We start from the raw sequence: 24,168 nt of genomic DNA on the forward strand, positions 1-24,168 counted from the left end.
GTTTATGGAAGGAAGGCCTAAATAGAGGGGATTATTCTCTCTCTCTCTCTCTCTCTCTCTCTCTCACCCTATTTTCCAGCATCAAATATTCTGCCTCTCATTTAGTCCTTGTTGCTGTGATGACCACAGGCATGAGCACAGCAGGCGTTCATCGAGGCTTCCTCAAGAAATATGGTAGGCCTGCTTTGATTTTTTTCACAAGTTCTCTTCCTTCATTAATGGGTTGGGTTAAGTTAGGTTTAAAAGGGTTTAATTTGCTTTATTTGTACTTGTAGGTAGATTTGATCTGCAGTAAGACAAGGCATTCATATTGCCACACATTTTACAAACTTGGACAACAGACATGATAAAAGTACTCAAAGCTCCAACAATCACTAAAACCACTAAAATAATAAAACAAACGCTGCATCTATAGCATCTGTCCAACGTTGCTACAACTTGTTCACCTGAGCGATGGGGACAAAAGCTGATTTTATTGCGCTTTCTTCTACACATTGAGACTATAAACCTCCATCCAGAGGAAAGGAGCTAAAATTCACTGTGCAAAGGGTGGAAGTCAGTGATCCGCTGTAACTGTCTGGCATACAGGGACACGAGGTTAGGCTGGGACTCATGGACTGTATCTCTTTGTCTGATTGCTGTTTGCAGGTTACTTTATGTGCAGTTTTTTTTTTTTTTTTAAATACGCCCCCTATACATTACATTATATTACATGTCATTTAGCTGATGCATTTATCCAAAGCGGCTTACAATTACTATATATGTCACATGCCTCTGGAGCAATTAGGGGTTAAGTGTCTTGCTCAGGGACACACCAAAGGTATGTGTCATATCCACTGCGCCATCACCACCCTTGACTGCAGGTTCTACTTGATATCTGAGTTAGCTATGTTTGCAGTGTCGTTTGTTTGTTTTAAACTGTATGACTATCACAATCTGATAAGCAGACAGTAAATGGTAACAGTTGATGTCATTATTTGGACCATGTAGAGAGTTTTGATCTGAAATGGGTGTCCAACATTGTTGACAGCCAAAATGAAAGCAAATTATTATACTTTTTAAATGATCTCATGCCTTTGGTTGACAAAATGACACAAATGTTACAACACTGAATTTAGTCTTGACCTATTTCCCATCACAATGAGTAATACACATTTGGTGTTTATTACTCTGAGAACAGCAGTAGACTTAACAATGAGTAAAGAGGAATACTGTCTCAGATCAACACTCCAACTCTAAAGATGAGTGATAGCAATCTAAGAGTCACTTTATGTGATATAATCGCTCCCAGATGTGTTTTTACAGAATGACGAGATGTTTGTTTTCCAAAGCCAAGTCAGGATTCAGGACTCAGCCAGTGTCTCATGTCTTTGTGATTATGTTTCATCTGTTTTATATCTCCATTTGTCATTGATTTAATTTGATAGTGGCGTGCGTCATGGTGGCTCAGGGGACTGAGGCAGTAGATACAGTTTACTAGCAATGTCAGCAGTTCAGTTCAGAACATTTTTTTATTATCTTTCTCTCTTAACTCTGGACTAATAAGAGTAAAATACTCTAATGTTGTATAATGTCCAATCTATAATGTTGTTAGCACTTCAATGTTTCAACAGGCAATTCCTCTAAGCTCCTATACCTTTCTCTCTCTCTCTCTCTCTCTCTCTCTCTCTCTCTCTCTCTCTCCCCCCTTTTGCAAAACCCACTTGTTCATCTTTAATCCCTTGTATGGAGAATATGAGCCAATTCTTCCTGTCCATCAACATGTACTCTCCATCTATTATCATTATTAAACAATGGACGGCGGTCTGGGACACTTACAATTTAACACCATCATAGGTGTCCTGCCCTGAAAACTCGCAGGACATTTAAAAAATAGAAGGTTTTATTTATAGTAGAGTTATAATTACTCATATGTAACTGTCACACCTAATGCTGCTCTGAAATCTGTTGTCTGTCTAGTTTACATTTCTTAAGTTATTTTAAGAAGCATGGTATGGCTACGATAATCTCTCTAAGTTCTTACTTTCTAAGAAAAAAATTGTTTTTCGCTTTTGACAAGCGAACAGGTTTTAATCCACGAAACAGATGGGAGAAAATGTTTTGCCAGGACGTTTTCTTTTTTCATCTGTGAAAACAACAAAAAGTTTTGGCAGGGGAATTTTGTGTGTTTGTTGTTGTAATACTCATTTCGGCCACAGGAGGCTGAAGAGCCACTATTCTAAACTATGGCTCTAAATAGGCATGTCAGTCATGTCATTTTAAAATACATTTCTGGTCAAAAGAGAGACATGGCAGCTATATGACATAACTTGCTAACACAATATATGTACCTTGTGCATGGAAAAATTAAACATACCTGGGAGGAAACATTAATGTTTTTAGTCCTGTGTAGAACAGAACATGGGTTCAGCTTATTGTGGCTGAGATGAGTATTACAACAACAAACAAAAACATTCACCTACTAAAGATGAAAAAAAGTAACACATCGTCACCTTCCTAAAATAAAAAAATAAAAGTAATTTAACAAAATGATTTTGTTGCCTAAATCATCTCCTCGTGGTGCAGGCCACCTCTGGTAAAATTGCCTACATCCTCAGTTGAACAGGTCATGTGATTCTACACCTTTAGAAAAATTGCCTATGTCAAGCATGTGACTTAGGCCGTTTTATTTTTTGTGTTTTCCGAAAAAGCTGAAAAAATGACTTTTGACAAAAATGATTTCTTTGCCTAAATCATCTCCTCATGGTGCTGGCCACCTCTGGTAAAATTGCCTACATCCTCAGTTGAACAGGTCATGTGATTATACACCTTTAGTATAATTGCCTATGTCAAGCATGTGACTTAGGCCGTTTTATTTTTTGTGTTTTCTGAAAAACCTGAAAAAATGACATAAGCAATTATTTTAGGAAGGTGACGACATATGAAACCTGTTCACCTGTGCGTGAGTCCTAAACCCAAGAGAGAACTATTTGGATCAGACTTAGATCCAAATAGACTTGCCTCTCAGGGTTTCGTAGACTATTAGTCCTGTTTAACAAAAACAAAATCTCGGATTTTAGTTTTTCACATCTATTTTCATCTTCTGTCGCTCTCACCATAAATTATCCAAGATAATTGCATTATCTGACTTTAACAAAAGCAAAGACACGTAGACTAAACTCCGCCTCCTCCAGACATGCCTCTCTCTGTTTCTTTTTGCTGCAGGGGGCTTCATGTTCAAGCAGTGGAAGGAAAAGTACCTCGTGCTGACCCTGGAGGGAAGCCTGTTTGTGTGCCGTGATGCAGATTCCCCTCCAGACCAGGTGGTAGCACTACAAACCAACTGTGAGTCGATTGCAGAGGGACGAGAAATCCTTGACCTGCCCAAGTTACCTCCAGGGGGCCGGAGGGACTGCTGCTTCGCCCTCATCCTGCCGCAGAACAAGTTCCTGCTGCTTCTCACTGACAGCCCAGATGACTGCAAGTGGGTCTCTCTCTCTCTCTTACAAAAACACACACAAACGCATGTCTTTTGCTCCACTCATTATCAGATGTTAACTGCACATTGTGACATATTGACACGCACACACACACACACACACACACACACACACACACACACACACACACACACACACACACACACACACACACACACACACACACACACATACACACTGGACTTTCCTTTGCCCCACTCGTTATCAGATGTTAACTGCACATGGTGACAAATTGATACACCCGCACACACACATGCTGGAATTTAGGTCTCCTTTGTCCCACTTACTATCAGACATGTTTATGCACTTTCCCTTGTGCTGCAATAAGAATCTACAGGCCTGGATCTGGTTCTAAAATAATGACTCGTCATTTTACCTTTCACAGTCTGTGGCTGACTTTGATCAGGAAAGTGAGAGAGGTGAGTCAGTATTTTTGACCTGAGTCTGGTCCTGCTGTTGCTTCATCCATTCAGCCTTATTTTCATGTCTTCATCTCAACAACTCACCTCTCATCTCTAGTAGTGTGCTTACTTTATACATAGGTTTAATAATATCTGAAAATATAGCTTTCTTAAAAACATGTCATATCTACAAAAGGAATTTAATTGGGTGTTTGGCTTCTTCGTTAATGTTACACAGTGTATTTTTGTGATTTAATAACCTTGTGTTTGTCTCATTTTTTAAGGGTGTCATGTCACCCCTGACCCTTCAGAGACAGCACAGCATCACTCCTTGCATCACCGACAGAGACCCCCTGCCCGACTCCTCCAGTGATAAAGACCCCGGGTCCCCCAGGGTTGGCGAGGGCACTCCTCCTCTGTCTCGAGTCACTGAGCGGGGAGGCTCCTTCAGAGACAGAGGCCAAAACCAAGGTCCGCTATCAGATCATCCAAATGTAATAATTCACAACATAAAGCTACATTAGGGCATGGTTCTTCAACGTTTTTTAAGCCAAGGACCCCTAAACTTAAAGAGAGACGGATCAGGGGCCCCCTACTACATATATTGTATACATTGAGTTGCATATTAAACTGAGCCTACAATAATGTGTAGGGCAGCCTAAAGTTATACATAACTTTTTTTACATAGAATACTAAGTTATTAAAATAGCCTAATACATGATTGTTGGCATGATTTTATAATTAATGTTTTAATGTTAAAACATACATGTGACGATTCACTGTGTCTGCGGATGGCCTTAGTGACTACCTTACCTATAGGCCAATATGCCTATTATCAGTGGGGATTTATATTTGTTAATAATATATTCATGTTAAGACTTTTTAATTTTTGAAAAAACAACAATAATTTGAAGGCCCCCCTGCATTGAGTCTGAGGACCCTCTAGGGGCCCCTGACCCGCTGTTGAAGATCCCTGCATTAGGGAGTAGAGTATGGTGGCTGAGAGAGCTCAATGCAAAGTCATGTGGGTTATTTTCACAACTTAAACAACAGGATGCATTTAGAACAATGTGTTACATTAAACTAAACACAAGCAAATTAAGAAATATTCACCAATTTGACAACTCATTTGTGGCATAAAGAAACACACAGAAATGTATTTACCAATGACTACCACTTAAAAGTATGTGTTCAGTGTTTTTAGAGAAATTTGACCGTGACAAACTGAGAGCATTTCTCATAACTGTTTTTGTTTTCCTAAATGTGACACATATCAAAGCGATGAACATGTTTTTTCAAATATGACACAGAGGGGGCACCGGGGTAGCTCAGCTGGTAAAGCGTGCGCCCCATGCACAGAGGCTGATCAGTCCGTGGATTCAATTCCAACTTGCGGCCCTTTGCTGCATGTCATTCCCCCCTCTCTCCCCTTTCATGTCTAAGCTGTCCTGTCAAATAAAGCCCTAAAAAAAATCATCTTAAAAATAAATAAGAGACACAGCTGGATTAAAATCGTCAAAGTAGGCTATGCCTTTAAATGAGGTTACGGTGTGTGCTCTGTCAGCTGTGGGCGAACTGTAAGCTCAAAGCCTAGAGATCAAACACACAGCAAAGTTTTTATGGCTAACATGTAGCAATTAGTTCTCTACTTACACACCACCGAGTGGCTCAAAGTCTGGATACATTCTTAATTTGGTGTATTTACTGAAACAATCATCCATTTAAATATATATTATTGATATTTTTTTTCAAATTACTTCTACAGCCTTTGGACCAAGGCGGTCGCTGCGCAGTGTCTCTGTGGCCCCCCCTCATCGTATGTCAGATTGTCTTCGCCATGGCAACAGCAGCGATGCCCGGGCGGTGAGGGCGGTGTGCCTGCTGATGGGAGGGGCAGCGGCCTCCTCTGCTCTGGGCTACATCAACTCCTGCTCCCCTTCCTCTCCCCTTGCAAGCAGAGCCCCAGAGATCGCCCATGGCACAGGGGGCTTCTCCGAGCTCCCAGCAGGGGGCTCCTTCCACGCCTGCAGCCAGGACGTCGACTCCCCTCACTTCAACAGCTTCGACTTTGAAGGAGACTCCGACTTTGATGCATTTGACTGTGGAGGATTTGCTTTTTAGTTTTGATCAGAAAGGGAGAGAGAGAGAGAGAGAGAGAGAGAGAGAGAAAAAAACAGTTTGAAAGATTATCTTCTCTTTAAAGTCCTTGTTTTGGTATTCCTTTATATTATAAGAGAATTGTTAGCATATTACTTAATCACTTGTTTGTTATCTATGCGTCTTATTGTTTAATTTATAAATTAATGAAGGTGTTCTTCCTGGCTTTATGCCCATGCTCCTCAGGTAAATCATTCATGATCCGGACTCCTCTGAACACTGTCTGTCTGTGTTGTAGCAGTCTTTCCATGCCACAGGATGGCTTGAGTTTAACTGAGTGAGCTGTGCAATGATTCCAGACAGCGACGCAGACGTTTATAGGGAAATTTAAACAGTTGTGTTACTCCGCTGTCTCATCTTTGTGTTCATTTTATACTTTTTTTAAACATTTGTTCCATGTGAATATTTTCTCCTCATCCACTTTCTCTCCATTCCATTGGCACTTTCCTTGATTTCCTTTTGTCCTGCGTTCAGAAATCATCCCCATTACCCGCCACTATGCTAGTATTTTACATGAAATGCAGTCAAAGGTGAAGTCTTAATAAATACTGCTGTCACAATTATCTTTCTCTTTACATCCATCTGCTCTTTGCTGGCTGGCTGGCTGGCTGGCTGGTTTGGAGCAGCAGTGCACACAGCAGGCCAAGGTTTGGATAGGAGGGATGATGAAGCAGATTTGCACAAGAGAGGGACATGCAGGGCCTGAACAGCTGTGTGTGCTTATCTGAGATTGTGTTGCACAGCAAAAAATAATCTCTGGGGGTTTATAGCTCATGTGTTGGATCAGTGGTGTAGACTAATGTATTTTAGTGGGTATATACAGTATACTGTACTGTATAGAAATATATTGGCTTATATATCGGCCAGAATCTGCCTTTGGGGAAGAGGGGGCATATCATAGTGGGGGGTCTGGGTGTCCTCCCCCAGGGTTATTTTGAGCGTCAAAGACTTCATTTCCTGCATTCGGATACACTTTGATACACCAATTTACGGTGGAAATACCTTTATTTAGGCTATGTGAAGAAGAAGAAAAACACAGATGACAATTCAAAATATATCAAAAATATAATAAAAAGAATGTTGTTGCGTGTCACATGAATTGGACATTCACTAGATATAGACTGCACCACTGTGCTGGATGTGAATTTGTGCATGTGTCTGTTTTTAAACCACCGAGTGAAAAGAGGACCTGATGGAACAACTGCACACTTCTGGCTGTCTTCCTTTGTCACATGCAAAAAAAGTCTCAACTGACCCAGAGATCATGATGCCATAATAGAAGATTTTTTTTAATTAACCACACAGATAAAAATATATCATTGATATCCTTCCTTATATTTTTGCTTAGTAGTCGTTGATCATTTCAATTAATTTTTTGCCCCAAACATCACTGTTTATTTTGAATGTTGTGCAATATGTCAAAGCCTTGTTGCGCAACAATGACATGATTGCCAAGCAGGCAAAACAGCTAACTACCCAGCTACCCTGGTTCTCTGCCCCTGAAAGAAAAAAGTTGGGTGGGCTTGTAATTCAGTTACACGTACAAATGTGTTATGAACCAATATGCACAATGGTGTGGGTGTTGCAGCTCTATCTTCAAAGTTCTATAAGTTTCAAAGTTAGAATCTAGTTTTAATAGCTTTTTTAAAGCAATGGGTTTGCAGTCAAAATTGAAAAAGAGTGTGAAAGCTGTGTTGGATTGCTCAGCACATTTATGCCTCTCTTTTCAGCCACATGACATAATCCTTATCTCTTTCTGATGGCATGCAAAATAAACATAGAATATATTACATAACCAGTCAACATGCTGAATCTCCACTCAGACATTAGTGCAGCGTGCATGGTAGCTGTTGTAAGGACTTTGTGTTGTTTATTGTATGGCAATAAGCCCTGAGCCTTCAGTTTGTGTATACCGCAATGATTGTAACTTTTGCTGTGCAGATGTATAGATAGATAGATAGATAGATAGATAGATAGATACTTTATTCATCCCAAGGGAAATTTTAGGCATCATGTAGTTTAGACAAGTATAGTATATTTCTAATCATCAAATTAATTCAATCAATCTTTTAGTGAAAGATTGCATGTAAATCTAGCCATGACTAATGGCCTTCTCCAGGTTTCTCATTTTTAAAATAATGTCAGCATGACAAAACATACCCAAAGTTAAAGCTTCTTGCTTTTCAAATGAACTTTGAAACACTTTTATTCATTTCTGCCAATTTCTTCTAAATCAACCTTGGCGAAGAGAAAGACAACTTTTGTTTATATTATTAAATTCAGATGTTTGCTGTGTCCTCCTCGGTCAACGCTGGCTTTTAGTTAATGCAAATCAATGATCAGGTGAAGGTGTAGGTAAACAGGAGAGTCACATGGCTCACCTGTGGCCTAGTGCAACTCCCTGTTTAAAATAAACACAAAGGGAGTATAAAAGAGACATCTGTCGACCAGTGAAGAGTCAAGAAGACAAAGTGTAAAGACCATTATGGACTTCTTTGCAACAGTGATCTTGTCAGGGCTAATCTTAGCTCTGGTGTGGTTATTTCGAGTCAAAAACAGTAGGAAGTATCGTTTGCCTCCAGGACCCGTTCCACTTCCTCTCATAGGAAACCTGCCACAACTGCAAAAAGATGCACCTTTTAAAAGCTTTCTCAAGGTGAGAATGTATTTTTGCACTTATCACATTGATTTAAGGTTGTATAAAACATCAGAATGTTTATTATCCTAACTAGTCACGTCTTCTTCTAGTTGAGTGAAACCTACGGTCCTGTGATGACATTGTACCTGGGCTGGCAGCGGACGGTTGTTCTGGTGGGATATGACGCCGTGAAGGAGGCTCTGGTGGACCAGGCTGATGACTTCACAGGCAGAGCGCCACTGCCGTTTCTGGTCAAAGTTACCAAGGGCTACGGTAAGACACTTCAAATCTGTCATCTCTGCCAAGCGAGCAGTGATTTCTCAATGGTTTCCTGCCTGCATGTCTCTGCATGTAGCTGGTCAAAAAGCACACATTTTCTTTTGTCAGGTTTGGGGATCAGTAATGGGGAGCCCTGGCGCCAACTGCGACGTTTCGCACTGACAACGCTGAGAGACTTTGGTATGGGACGCAAGGGGATGGAAGAGTGGATCCAAGAGGAAAGCAAACACTTGAGGGACCGCATAGACACATTCAACGGTGTGTTTTTAGCTGATGTTCTAAGAGCACATATTTCACACGTGGTTGATATGAAAGAGGGTTGCTGCATAATCTGTGAAGTTAAAGGGTAATTTCTTTCTTTTTTCAACCTGGACCTTATTTTCATAAGTTATGTGTAAGTGACTGATGGGAACTACAATCTTTTAAATTGGTTCAGTATCAAGCAAGAATGCTGTGACCAGCAGCAGCAGCAGCAGACCGGGCTGCAATCCTATAGGGCAAAGGTGCAACGTAAATTTTGTCCACTAAAAGTGCTGTTTTTGCCACTGACAGGCTCAGATTGTTATAATATGGGTCTAACAACATTATGGAAAGGATCCCTACAGAGATAGGCCTTTTTAAAACCTCTTTAGGACCTTTTTGTTAAACCAGAAACAGCTCTGAGATTGCTAGCGCTAAACTCACCAGACTCCATTTAAAAAAACAATACTTTTAGCATGTATAGAGCAAACATATTTTTACATGTAAATCGATTTAACTATTTGTTTATTTCAACCAAATCTAGTGTTGTGATTGTTGGCGGCTTTTCATAGTTTTATTTAGTTTCTGTCGACTTTGAATGAAGTGTATTTTATGATGCTAAAATTACTGTTTATTTACATGGAGTCTGGTGGCTTTAGTGAATGCAATTTCACAGATGTTTATATGTTTAAAAAAAGGATCATTCTCTTTAACAGAAAGGTTGACCTCCTTAGAAATCCTTTCCATAATGTTGTCAGACACTTAGAATAATAATCTCAGTGACAAAACAAGCACTTTTGTGAATGTAAATGGAAGGTGCACAATTGCCCTATTAACTTACATTGTAGCTTGTTTCGCTCATTGCCAACAGCAGCAGTCTTGCTTAAAGCAACACTATGTAACTTTTCCCACTTCGGTCCCTCTACAGGTTGTCTCAGTGGAACTACAGCTCGTGCTAAAAGTTACATAGTGTTGCTTTAATACTAGAGTAATCTCAAAGCACTAGCAGTACATTTTCTCACTAGAGGCAATCAACTTATTATTGTGAATTTAATTAATACTTTTATTGAATGCTTTTACATTTTATATTGATCAATACAAGTTAATGATTGAATGAAGTGTCTAAAATTAAAAAGGTTGTCACCTAGGAACGAGTCTAAACACCCAGATAACTTCCAAGCTAATGTTTCTGGCATTTAAAAAATACTGACATGACAGGATTCAAGTTTTGATAAACCCAAATTATTGTTTAAAGATGCAAACTTTTCTCCCAGGTCAACAGCAGGTTGTTAAAATGTCCAAAGTCAGCTGCACAACATTTAAACTCCAGCAAAGAATCATAATCACAATCAGCTTCAGTGGCCAAGCAATTGTGAACACGTACAGGGAAAAATAGTCATCTGTAAAAAAAATAAAAATAAGTCCAACTGTGTTTTCCTCCACTGCTCCAGGTAAGCCATTTGACCCTACGTTCTTGTTGAGCCGCACTGTGTCTAATGTGATCTGCTGCCTGGTGTTTGGCCAACGCTTCAGTTATGAAGACAAGAAGTTTCTGCACATCCTCAACATTGTATCTGAGGTTGTAAAGTTCCTTAGCAGCCCTTTGGGTCAGGTAAGCGGAGGTGGGAGCCCCCATCTGGTTTTTACATGGTGTCCTTGTATCATATTCAACAAATAGTTTTACTATCTCCTGAGAAACAAAGCTGCAGTGTGCTGTGTGCTTCCTTCCCACAGATGTACAACACTTTTCCCTGGCTCATGGAGCATCTGCCTGGCCACCATCACACAGTTTTTAAAAAGATTGAGGAGGTGAAAGAGTTTATCAGCATGAAGATCCGAGAGCACAAAGAGACACTGGACCCCAGCTCCCCAAGGGACCTTGTTGACTGCTTTCTCATCCGAATCAATCAGGTTGGAAAAGATCATTTGTTTTGTTTAGGGGGACGCAAGACCACACTGAGCAATATAACTTTCATCCTGGAGTTTCTCCATTAAAATAAGCCTTAGCGTTACCTTGGCTGCTAAGAATGTTTTTCTTGGTGTAGCTGTGGCAGATCTAATTTCTGGAATAAAACCATTTATAATATATAATAATAAAAAATAAAAATAAATAAAAAGCCTGAGAAGGCTTCTGTCACCTGCTGCTTGAAGTTTATTTTTAAAATATTGTGCGTCTTATCGCACTTTTAACACTTTGTCCTCTCAGGAAAAGGACATTCCCACAACTGAGTTCCACCATGACAACTTGGTCTGTACGGTTTTGAATCTATTCATGGCTGGAACAGAAACCACCAGCAGCACTATCAGATATGGCCTGAGTGTGCTGATCAAATACCCCAACATACAGCGTAGGTACTCTGACGACAAACACAGAAATCTTTATTATTTTACCAGCTACATAATGGTCAAGAACTGAATAATCCTGTGTCTGCCTAATAACAGAGTGAACTAGCCAACAATATAACATCCTACAAGTCCAGCTGATTTAATGATTAGACTATTAAACACACAACTGTTTGGATCCTTTGCACTTCCTAAAATGGGAGGATTTTTCTTTACTTTTAATACGTTAACTACATTTTCCTGACGATATTCTTACAGACTTTTACTGAAGTAACATTTTCAATGCAGAACTTTTAATACTTTTTGCTTCTTCCTGCACAGAGAAACTACAGCAAGAGATTGACTCTGTGATTGGACAAGGCTGTTGTCCCAGAATGGAGAACAGGAAGTCCCTCCCCTTCACAGACGCAGTCATTCATGAGATGCAGCGCTTTCTGGACATCGTCCCCTTCAGCCTTCCTCACTACACACTCCAGGACATCTCTTTCAGGGGTTACACAATCCCCAAGGTACTGTCGATCCCAAGATATCATATCCATGAGAGGAAAAATGCATTATTAGCCTACACTAACGTCATATCTTGTCTCAATAGGATACTGTGATCATTCCCTTGTTGCACTCTGTGCTGAAAGATGAAAAGCAATGGGAGACTCCCTGGTCCTTCAACCCCCAGCACTTCCTGGATCAGAACGACAACTTTAAGAAAAATCCTGCTTTCCTGCCATTTTCGGCGGGTAAAAGAAAAGTTCTCAGCTAGTTTGTTATCAACCTCATATGAATTTGTTTTACGTAATCGTTTAGTTTGTGAGTGTGATTTATCCATGACTAATAAGTCATGGATATATAAAACATTTTGTACTTACTTACCCATTGCCCCTTTACAATTACAAGCAATACTTTTATTTACCATACACTGCTTTGTTTGGTATTGTGTCTCTTCACAGGGAAGAGAGCCTGTGTTGGCGAGTCTCTGGCACGTATGGAGCTTTTTATCTTCCTGGCGTCACTGCTGCAGCATTTCACCTTTTCCTGCACCGAAGGCCCCGACAGCATAAACCTCATTCCAGAGTACAGCAGCTTTGCCAATGTTCCTCGCAGGTACCAGATCATTGCCACGCCGCGGTGAGAAGAGGAGCTCCACTCAGACAGTCTATCATCGCTTGAAGCACTCTGAGCCACTCACAAGGATGACTATACACCATACATATACAATATACATTGCTTTATTGTGACACAGCAAAGTTTGTGGTAAAGCTAATGTTTGCTGTTACCTGGCTGATATAGCAGACAGGCCCACCAGACTCAAAATGTAAGAAACAGCATCATTATGACTTTGCTTTGGTTGTCTTTTCGTAGGCCTATATTTGTCTTTTGTATATATTTGAATCAATTATTGGTTCCTGTGTTAATGTGAACTGCTTTCCTGAACAACAAAAATAAATGTATTACCGCAATTAAAAGAATTGGTACATTACTACAATAAAAGTACTAAGCTATACATACAAATGGCAAGAAATGACTTCCTGCTGTGGATGAATCGTGTCCTATATACCTGTTAGGTAGGTATTTTCTTTATATTACATATTCCGTGATTCTACTTAAAATGTTATTGGAAAAAGAGCTATCAAACAAGGACCTATACCCACTTTTAACCCTTAGATGCATGACCTACCGATACCTACACTCTTACATGAGTGGATTCAAAAATGACCCCAATTAGAATGAATGCCTTTTATGCGGTAAACTTAAGAAATTTCTTTCTTAAGTCAAAAAACTACTTACTACTTAACAATACAATATCATACACACACACACACACACACCTCACGATTGTGTTCAAGAGTATAAATACATAGTGTGCACGTCTAAGGGCAGCACGGTCTCACAGCAATTTCGTGAAATGGTCACGTTATTTTTAATCTATTGATTCGTGTACACGGACACGATTATCTTGTTTATTTCGTGTTGCTGAGAATGTCATTTATTTGTGTGGTCAGCACATAATGGGAAGCATCTATATAGAGGTTAGGTTTTGGAAAAGACACACCACACGCTGGGACCCGATCCCAGGTCTTTGAGATGCCGACGCCCCACAACAACGGGACGCTGATGCGCCACAACAACGGGATTTAGGGGGTTAGGAAAAGAAGCACGGTGAAAGGACACGCCACATGCCGGGACGCGATCCCCGGTCTCTGGGATGCTGACGCACCACAACAACGGGATAGTTGGGGTTTACGCTGGGACGCAAACTCCGGTCTCCGTGGTGAAAGTCCTGTGTTGTTTGACCCATCCACCACCCCAACCAACCTCTTTTTTGGCATTTAATACTACTCGCTACTGTAATCATGCTGTGATCACGAAATATGCTTCCCATTGAAATTCATTAGTTTAAAAATCGTCCTCACCAACATGAAAAAACGTGTCCTTGTACACAAATCCATAGATTAAATAACGTGACCATTTCACGAACTACTGAGAAGTGCTGTAAATGCATGCAGGTTTAGAGCCACTACTAAAAATAATAAATCATTTTGAAATCATATTTGCTCTACTGAAAGCACATGAAATCTTGAAAAACGTGTTTGTCTTTATAGCTTGTAACCATTGTTACATTCCATAGACTAAACATTTAATTGATTAAGAACATTTAACTGATACAAAGCTTAATGGTAATTGTTTAAGTATCAATTTAAAAAAAAACAATTATGTATGCATTATGTACCTTTGCATTGTTACAATTTCCTACAAAACCAAGACTTTTAAATACGTTACTGCCATATTCCTGCTGCATTAATGTGTGTGTTGCATGTTTAGGCTGTGCTCATTTTAACTTCTTTATATACTGTTGCACATTGTCATTACTCAGAACTCCTCATGGGGGAGACAGGAACTATGCAGAATAAGTAGGGGAATTCACACATAAAGGAACATTTCATAAGGCATTGATATTTATAAAAATATGCTAATGCATTTTTATGTAAAAATGTTTATTTTCCCAACAAACAAATAAACAAGCAAATATAATTCAAACCATTAATTAAATAGAACTCGGTGGAAGGTCAAAACACGAAAGCATTTCAGAAAACACTTCAACATTTCAGAAAACAAATCTACATTTCACAAAACACTTCTACATTTCACAAAACACAACAGCAAAGCAAAAATCCAGAGTAGCTAATGCAGATTATTACCCAGATGTTTATGTTTTAAATTCATAACTTGGAAACAACTGAGATCCTGTTAGTGCACTGCTCGGTCCAAGGCATAGACTGTTAATATTAATGGTCCAAGGTCCAAATCCCAGACTGTGCTGCAGAGACTGGACAGGCTGTGCTCGGCTCCTATATATTGTCTATGGCTCCTACTCACAGAACGGGAGTTACATTCCAGGTAACCTGATTCCTCTCCTGCTTCCGCAAATCAACATGAAATTCAGCAAAAGTCCAGAAGTTTGACTGCTCGACAGGAGGTTGCATGCAGCAGCCTACGCAGTTGCACAGTTGATCTCTTCACAGATTTAGACATTTAGTGTAGTCAACTGCAGAGGACAACGTTTGTATTATTTTCGTGTTGCGTCATGGAGTTGTCTGTCACGTTGATTTTAGCGGGGCTTAGCATGGCTTTGATGTGGCTATTTAGGCTGAACAGTCGTAAACACATCTGTTTACCTCCAGGACCGCTGGCTCTGCCAATCATAGGAAACCTGCTGCAGATGGACAAAAATGCTCCATTTAAAACTATGCAAAAGGTGAGAATTAATGTGTTTCCTAGTCTGTGATAATATGCATCTGTTTTTTTACGACCTACTTGCCCGTTTTGGCTGTAGTGTGTGATATATATTCCGTGTTGTACGTGTTCTTTTGCTTATGTATTGTAATTTGAAAGTTACCTGTCCAAAATATTGCTGCGGCAGAAAAAAGTTCATTAGATTAGAAACCTTCTCCAAAACTGTTAGACCAAGTGCACTACTCTTTTTCAAGTTGCAGTTATTGACTATCTTCCAAAAAAAAAAAAAAAAATAATAAATAAATATATATATGTATATAGCCTAAACAAACAGATTTACCTTATACTTTTAAATACCATTTTGTTCACATTTACATAATATTACCCAACAAGACAGGCTGGGAATTTTTATGTTCCTTTTGTATAAAAAATCCTGAGTTATTTTGTGGACTGAAAATGTAAATTGAATGATAGGCAGTCTTGCATTGTCGGACCTTCTTTCAAAGTGCTGTGGAGGAGGGTCTGGCTAGTCCACACAGCATTCCAGGATAGGAGAAAAACCTGCTCTGGTTTATCTGCATTTCTTTAAACCAATTTCAATCGTCTTGGGCGGTGGAAAGTAGCCTCGGGAAGGAACTTATTTTGGTGGAACATGTACGTTTTAAAGGTTGTTTTAGAAAACTCAGATTGGACAGATAGTCTAGCTAGCTGTCTGGATTTACCCTGCAGAAATCTGAGGAGCAGTTAACCATAGTCCTCAGAAATCCACCATTGTTTGTCTACAGTTGGTATGTCTTTGGAGGTGTGGTTTTTATAAAAGCCATTACAGGTTTCTACCACACCCTCCCATGTATTTTGTATTTTGTCAATGTAATTTGTATTTTATACCTGTGAAAAACATAGATATAGTGTTTGTGAGTCACAGGGTAGCTGTTTATTATCTGCATTAGTGCACTGGATATGTGCTTGTTCCTTGCATGTACAAGAATGAAATGCATGTACACGTATTGCTTTGTTTAACTTCCAGCTCAGTGAAATCTATGGCCCTGTGATGACCGTGTACCTGGGCCCTCAGCGCGCCGTGGTCCTGGTGGGGTATGATGCTGTGAAGGAGGCCCTGGTAGACCAAGCAGACGACTTCACTGGCAGAGCACCTGTTCCTTTGTTGATGAGAGTTACCAAGGGCTATGGTAATACCATGACGATATATGTGTATCATAACCAGTCTTCTATGAACTAGATGAAGGCAATACATGAGTAAAAGTGCAAGTATATTATCAGAAAATCACTTTGGTCTAGTTAAAGTCAGCTTTTAGAATATTAACTTCAACTTCAACTTTATTTGTGTTCCTAAAGGTGTGCAGCAAGTATAAACACATACAAGACACATAAATTCATACGTTATAAGTTCTACACACAATTCAACTGGAACACAACCGTAATGGTACAAGGACAAATAAATACCAGTACAAGGTGCATGGATAGCAGCGTTAAATTAACCTACATAGGTTAGGAAAAAGTGCATATCATCCTACAAAGCTAGCTGTCCTATACAAATAAAGGCCTAAAATGCCCAAAAAATAATCATAAAAAAAGAAAAGCAAATGATATGACAGTAGCAGCTCCCCTATGTCTTCTTTAGTAACAAAGTATTTGTACTTTGTTACATTACAACACTGATCATAACAACATGTTTGAGCACAACATCCTGTATCTTGAAGGGATAGTTTGTTTGTTAGTTATGTTAGTTCCTAACCCTTTAAAACACCAAAGACACACAATAACACAAACTAACTAACCAATCGAGGCAGCGGTAGACCAGAAACTCCTGTGTTTAATTGCACCTCTGAAAACTTTAAACAGGGTTGTCCGATGGCAAGGTAAAGTGGTGAAAATATTCTAAGTGGCTTTATTAGTGACTTTATTAGTGACATTTTCCCAAATGCTTTTGTGAAATTCTTTAATGGGGATTTGTCTGCACCACTTGGAAAAATTGTTTCTCCATTTGTTTTTATTCTTTATTTTTATTTTTTTGCATGTTTGCTGTTTTCTGGTTTCAGTCCCCACCAACTTACTGTTTGCACTTTATAAGCTAATTTGTTTCTTTTATACATTGTGGCTTGTGATAATAGCTTCTGATTTATTACAAGTTTCTTTTAACTAGCCTTTCTACGGGCGCCTGGGTAGCTCACCTGGTAGAGCACGTGCCCATATATAGAGATTAACTCCTCGATGCAGCGGTGGTGGGTTCGACTCCGACCAGCCGCCCTTTGCTGCATGTTCTCTCCCCTTTCGTATCTCTATCTGTCCTATAAAAAAAGGCTTAAAATGCCCAAAAAAATAATCTTTTAAAAAACAAAAACTCTCTTTTTACATCTTCAAAGGTTTGGTGATCAGTAATGGAGAGCGCTGGCGGCAGTTGCGACGTTTCACCCTGACAACGCTGAGAGACTTTGGGATGGGACGCAAGGGAATGGAAGAGTGGATTCTTGAGGAGAGCAAACATCTGGTCGCACGCATAAATAGTGCCAAGGGTATGTATGTGCTTGCTTTCATACAGTATGTTTGCTCTGTCTGCGTATTTCTCAGGTCATATACAGGGTGATAACCAAAAGGTGATTTGTTCCAACAGACCTATATGCATGGACTATATACTCGCCTAAATAAACTTTCAATAAGGCATGCGAGATGTTATAATTTTATACTATTCCTTTTTCTCTAGCCATGCCCTTTGATCCTACCTACTTCTTGAGCTGCTCCGTGTCCAACGTGATCTGCTGCTTGGTGTTTGGTCAACGCTTCAGCTATGACGACGACCACTTCCTGTCCCTTCTGCAAATAATCTCAGACACCCTGGCATTTGGCAGCAGTCCCTGGGGTCAGGTAAGAGGAGGAGGAGGTGCCAAGTGAAGTGGCATGGTGGGTGGGTTAGAGGTTTGAAAGACCACTGCTCAGCTGGAAGGGTTTTTGAGCCAGATCCTCGAAAGAAAACAGCACTCTAGCAACTCTGTAGAGACGCAAGCAATACACTATCTCCTAATTACTATTAAAGAAATACTTCACCCCCAAAATAATGATTTGTATATCAATTACTCACCCCGTGTTGCATTTTTCTTCTTGAAGATTTGTTTTTCTCGCAGCTCCATGGTAAGCGAGGAATCCAAAAACTGAGAAAATTCTTGATGTATTAAAGTTGAAGGGGTCTGCGTTTAGCAACAGCAAAGCTATATCAGAACATCCGTTGACCAAATGTCCCTCAACTCGTGCATTATATCCAAGTCTAATTTATCCAGTCGTGTGCTCAGTTCTTCCCCAAACCTAACAACTTTTTGTGGATCACATTATTCACACAAGTCCTTTCCATCACAGTTGTACAATATCTTCCCTTGGTTGATGGAAAGGCTGCCAGGCCGACAGCACATAAGGTTTGCCAAAATTGAGGAGCTGAAAGAGTTTATTATGAAAAAGATCCAGGAACACCAGGACACACTGGAACCCAGCTCACCCAGAGATTACATCGACTGCTTCCTCACGAGACTCAAACAGGTATGACAGAACTCTTTAACCAGAATAAGTGTGAACTGAAAGCCATGTATGTTTAATTTACTCTGGACATGTTACTGTAAGCATGCTTACTCATTACACTTACTTATTCACTGATTCAAATGCACATACTCCCTGTAATATTCTGCAAATACTGAGCACTTAGGATCCCGAAGTGCACAGATGATCTCCCTTCAGTGTATCTTGAATTGTGATCCTGCTGTTTGTATTGTGTTACGGCCACAACAGACAAACACTATTTAAAAGGTGACCATCAACATCTAATAACACCAAACCCGAGGGTAGTAAAAGTATATCAAAGTTTAATCACAAATTAACTACAATTACTTAAACCAAAACTATGGGAGTCTGGAGATCTGGCCAAAATAAACAAAAGAAGAGAAGAAGCCTAGGCCAACCCATCAAGGGCCGTCGGACCCAGAACCCCCAACTGAAGAGAATAGACTAATAACAAAACAAAACTGTGAAAACTAGACTACCAGACCTCCATCCTCAAAGCAATAAAACACAAACGCAAAAATAACAAAACCACCAAAGACAACGATGATCTGTGCTGCTTCAATCTCTCTCAGGGATCTCTGTCTCCCAGCCTCTTATATCCAGGGGCGGGGCCACCCTCAATCAGCAATCAGGCACACCTGAGACAAACAGAGGAAAGAGAGCAGGGCAGAGAGCACGTAACAATTGTCAGTATCAGTAAAGTGGCTCTTGTCTTGTTTCTTTAGGAAAAGCCCAATCCCACAACAGAGTTCAACTATGACAACTTGGTGTCAACCGTGCTCAATCTGTACCTGGCAGGAACTGAAACCACCAGCTCAACTCTCAGATTTGGACTTAGCGTGCTGCTCAAATACCCCAAAATACAGGGTAGGTCACAGAAACACAAACTGGGGACAAATTGAACAAGTCCTGACATGACTTTTACATTGAGTAGATTTCTTTCTCTCTTATGTCATCTCTATTTTACACGGTGGTTGTAAGTTCACAGATATATTTTTTGAGAGACCCATGGAACTATACGTCATGACCTTACACCCTGTCATTAGTTGCATGTGATTGCTGATGAAACTGAGCAGTCTGAACTTCCTGTACTGTGACGTTCATGGTACTTCACTCTAGAGCAGGGGTCTTCAACATCTTTTAAGCCAAGGACCCCTTAACTGAAAGAGAGACGGAGCAGGGACCCCCCCCTCCCTACTAAATATGTTGTATAAAATGAAGTTCCATAATAAACTGGGCCTACAATAACTTGTTAGGAGGAGGATTATATTAAAGATATTAAAATAGCCTAATAATTGTTGGCATGATTTAACAAATCATGTTTTTATGTTAAACATACATGTGGCACAGAGAATTCGTAGGATTAACTGTATCTGTGGATGGCTACCTTAGTGACTAACTTACCTATAGGCCAGTAAGCAGTGGGGATTTATATTTTCAAATATTTTGTTGGATTCGCGTTAAGCCTTTCTACTTTTTGAAAATACTTACAAAAAATAACAATAATTTGGAGGCCCTTCTGCATTGACTCTGAGGACCCCATAGGGGTCCCAGACCCCCTGTTGAAGATCCCTACTCTAGAGAATGATGTCAATGAACAAATTCTCAGAATTGAGATGCTGGAACCAGCAAATGTTTGGCATTGTTATTATATAAATGGCTTAACTAATTGTTTGTTTTAGCCCTAGTTAAATAACAATGTTTTTCTTATTCTAAAGAGAAGATGCAGCAGGAGATTGACACTGTCATTGAAAAGGAGCGTTTACCTTGTATGGAGGACAGGAAGTGCCTACCATTTACAGATGCAGTACTTCATGAAATTCAGCGTCTTCTGGATATCGTCCCCATGAACGTCCCTCACTACGCATTGCAGGACTTCTCTTTCAGGGGTTACACAATTCCCAAGGTATTCTGTTTCCTTCACAAAAAGTGCCAGTGATGCAGTGTTGCAATGTTTTCAGATAATATTTAAACTGTTACATCTGATACAATTGTCTCAACAGGCTACGCTCATAATTCCCTTGTTGCACTCTGTGCTGAAAGAGGAAAAACAGTGGGAGACTCCCTGGTCCTTCAACCCCCGCCACTTCCTGGACCAGAATGACAACTTCAAGAAAAATCCTGCATTCCTGCCATTCTCTGCAGGTAAATTATTAATAAAATATCTTCAATGACTTTTCACTCACTACAAAATGTGGCTGAACATTGGACCTTCTTGTTAAACAGATTTTAATGTTGACATAGAGACAGAGCACATTTAAGTTCCACCACCACCGGAGGGGAAAACAACTCTCCGTTCTCCATTGACTTGTATTGCATGAAGGAGCCTCCTTGTCAATTCCGTCTGCTAGCCTAGAAAAATGCCTAAAAGTTGCTGTATGCTTATACACTCACCTAAAGGATTATTAGGAACACCTGTAAGATTTCTCGTTAATGCAATTATCTAATCAACCAATCACATGGCAGCTGCTTCAATGCATTTAGGGGTGTCGTCCAAGCGGGTAAGCGTCGCTTCAGAACTCGAACCTCCTATGGCGCCATTTTGATGCTACAAAGCCATCACCTCCCGTTAGCATTCCACTGACTAACATTCATTTTGACGTCACTTTGACAGCGAATAACTTTACAGAGGAAGCGTTTAAAGACTATTTGTCCATTGTTTATTTCTAAAGAAACACGACAATGTATAAAAGGCTCCATTACCTTGTACCTCACGTTATGGCTCCGTAGCAGACGTTTTTGTAAAAATAGGCTAACGATTGTGTCATAACCAAGCGACTTACTGTCGCACAGTAGAGGAATTACCGTATAGTACAGGAGAAGCTCGCAGGCAGTTTTGACTTACATTAGCTGTTTAGGTTTAATTACTAATGTTAACTAGCATGTTAGTTAGCAATAATTAGCCTGTGCCCATGTTATCTCCTTACATATACCTATGCTCTCCGTCTCTGCAAGATTGGGAATGATTGAGATTTCTTTTGGCACAGCTACCAGAAGACTTCCAACTTTTAGACAGGTTGCTCTTATCACATTTACGTCGTCTCTTTCAGTTGGAGGCTGCGCACTAATGCTCAGCGCTCACCGGAAAAGTGCTTCTAATATCCTTCACTGGAAAGGTGATCTAAGCAACTTTGAGTGTGGCATGGTTGTTGGTGCCAGTGTGCTCAGTTACTGGGATTTTCACACACAACCATTTCTAGGGTTTACAAAGAATGGTCTGAAAAAGGAAAGGGGCGCCAATTTGCCAATTCCCCATACGGTGAAATGATAGATAATACAGTAGAAATCCGCTTTGAGGATTTTTTTTTTTAAGTGCTCGTGCCACCCTCATGTGTCATGAAAAAATGCTGCCCCAGGCGGCTGCCCGGTTTGCCGTGCCAAAAAACGCCACTGAATACAAGTTAGTAGAGAGTAAAGAGTTGTTTTCCCCTCCAGTGGGCGTGGCTTTCCATGCTTATTTCTGAGCTATGATACATGAAGGCCACACCAGTCCCTGCAACTATTTTCCATTTACCTCCGGTATGTATTCGCATTGTCACTGGTTTGTTTGTGGTTATTCTCAGGAAAGAGATCTTGTGTTGGAGAGTCCCTTGCTCGCATGGAGATTTTCCTCTTCCTGGTGTCCCTTCTGCAGCGTTTCACCTTTTCTTGCCCTGGAGGACCTGACAGTGTAGATCTCAGCCCTGAGCACAGCAGCTTCGCCAATATTCCTCGCAGGTACCAGATCATTGCAACGCCCAGGTGGTAATGACACAGCATAGTTCCGTGTTTTCCACCTTTCTTTTTCTCACAGTGTAGAAAATACAGTGCCTTGTATGGAACAAGAAAAAAAATCCATCTAATCTATAGGAACCTGCTCATTATTGCTTTAACTAGTGTTACTAGTATTCCCATCATGTTTATACATGTGTCTTGTTCAGGGCCTTAATTCAGCTACAGTATATTACACTTACAGTCTATTGAGTGAAACATCCAAGATGCAATTTTTGTCATTTTAATTAATACATCAAATGTAAACATTGTTTTCAACAAGATTCTCCGTTAATAATCTCAAATGATTTTAGGTTCAACCACGGGCTAAAGCTTTATTTTATTTTTTGATTTTGATTTTTTGTGTGTGGCAATTTTAAGGCTTTATTAGATTGGAGAGCTTAGACGTGAAATGGGAGAGAGAGGGGGAATGACATGTAGCAAAGGGCTGCAGATCGGAACCGATCCCACAGCCGCTGCGGTGAGGACTGAGCCTCTGTATATGGGCGCACGCTCTACCAGGTGATCTACCCCGGCACCTGGGCTAAAGCTTTTTACCAAAGATTTTTAAAAAACTTTCTCACTTTAATATGTCACAATATAAGAATACACTGTGCAAACAAAGTTGATCTTCTATATAAGTAATAATCTCACTTAAACCAAGGACAAGCCACAGCGTCATACTGTAATTATGTGCGTTCACCATCTTATAAAGGGTTATGTTCTGCGACGCATACAATACCCCCCCCACTTGGATGCAGTAAAGTCCACTTTGCACTTTGTCCTCCTTACTATCACTTTTAATTACTGACATTGGAACATTTTGCCACCAGAGGGCACTTGTACAACAGTTAACAGCCTTTCCAACAAGTTGCAATTGCATTTTGTTGTCACATCTTGAGATCTTTCTAAAAGTGTCTTTTGCATTGGTTTACAGAGTTGTTTTGTGTCATTTTGTGTTTTTTGTATGTTCAAAAAAAGAAGAAGCATGAATCACATGATAAAAACATAAAACCAATTGGATACAAATGTATGAATAGAATTACGTATGAAGTATATAGCTGTATTAAAAAAATACTGAATGTTTTGTCAAGATTCCATCAATTATATTGTGGCTTACTATACATCAACCCCAGATTAAGGCCCACTGGTTTGCAGCTTGTAGTACAGCGATGTATAGTAGGAGTTACATTTGTTTTTTTTGATGAGTGCAAGGTGATCGGTCCGAGCTGTGTGTCAGTCTGTCAGTGTGTTGATGCATGTTACAGTATATCACTGTCTTGTGTCTGAGCTGCAGACTGAATGTCCATGTCTGACTTTGGGGATCGCTATCAAAGACTGAGACTGCAAAACCTAGAGTGTCAACTGTCCTTGATAAGACCCAGGAAGTTACACCTCAAGTACTATATTTGATACTGTATCATAAATTCATATCATCAGTATTTTGCTGTTATTTTTTTCTAACGCATTTATTAATTCTATCTTTTTATAATAAAATGTATCAGGAAATAAACATGATTAAAAATGATTGTGGTTTATTGACCATCTTGTTATATGGATTAATCCTAACATGTAGCACATATTTCAT

General features: G+C 39.9%; 3 protein-coding genes and 1 long non-coding RNA gene across 4 annotated transcripts; 3 read left to right on the forward strand and 1 right to left on the reverse strand.

The window, feature by feature from the left end:
- Positions 1–119: 119 nt before the first annotated feature.
- Positions 120–6,523, forward strand: LOC114552924 (uncharacterized). Its single transcript, XM_028574020.1, has 5 exons — positions 120–174; positions 3,205–3,463; positions 3,865–3,898; positions 4,165–4,351; positions 5,646–6,523. Exons 1-5 carry the CDS (start codon positions 120–122, stop codon positions 5,999–6,001), a joined length of 891 nt encoding a protein of 296 aa, XP_028429821.1. The 3' UTR covers positions 6,002–6,523.
- Positions 6,524–8,522: 1,999 nt separating this feature from the next.
- LOC114552406 (cytochrome P450 2G1) lies at positions 8,523–12,717 on the forward strand. The gene is made up of 9 exons (XM_028573162.1): positions 8,523–8,693; positions 8,786–8,948; positions 9,063–9,212; positions 10,646–10,806; positions 10,929–11,105; positions 11,401–11,542; positions 11,859–12,046; positions 12,130–12,271; positions 12,482–12,717. Exons 1-9 carry the CDS (start codon positions 8,523–8,525, stop codon positions 12,661–12,663), a joined length of 1,476 nt encoding a protein of 491 aa, XP_028428963.1. The 3' UTR covers positions 12,664–12,717.
- A 1,926-nt stretch (positions 12,718–14,643) lies between these two features.
- LOC114552408 (uncharacterized) lies at positions 14,644–18,316 on the reverse strand. The gene is made up of 3 exons (XR_003692172.1): positions 18,012–18,316; positions 16,330–16,502; positions 14,644–15,246 (listed from the first exon to the last, which is right to left on the reverse strand). It is a non-coding gene; the product is annotated as an uncharacterized LOC114552408 (long non-coding RNA).
- Positions 14,898–24,108, forward strand: LOC114552404 (cytochrome P450 2F3). Its single transcript, XM_028573161.1, has 9 exons — positions 14,898–15,288; positions 16,294–16,456; positions 17,651–17,800; positions 17,989–18,149; positions 18,636–18,812; positions 19,556–19,697; positions 20,549–20,736; positions 20,834–20,975; positions 22,394–24,108. Exons 1-9 carry the CDS (start codon positions 15,118–15,120, stop codon positions 22,576–22,578), a joined length of 1,479 nt encoding a protein of 492 aa, XP_028428962.1. The 5' UTR covers positions 14,898–15,117; the 3' UTR covers positions 22,579–24,108.
- Positions 24,109–24,168: the final 60 nt, after the last annotated feature.

Source organism: Perca flavescens, chromosome 3 (genome assembly GCF_004354835.1).
Source record: "Perca flavescens isolate YP-PL-M2 chromosome 3, PFLA_1.0, whole genome shotgun sequence".
NCBI lineage: Eukaryota > Metazoa > Chordata > Actinopteri > Perciformes > Percidae > Perca > Perca flavescens.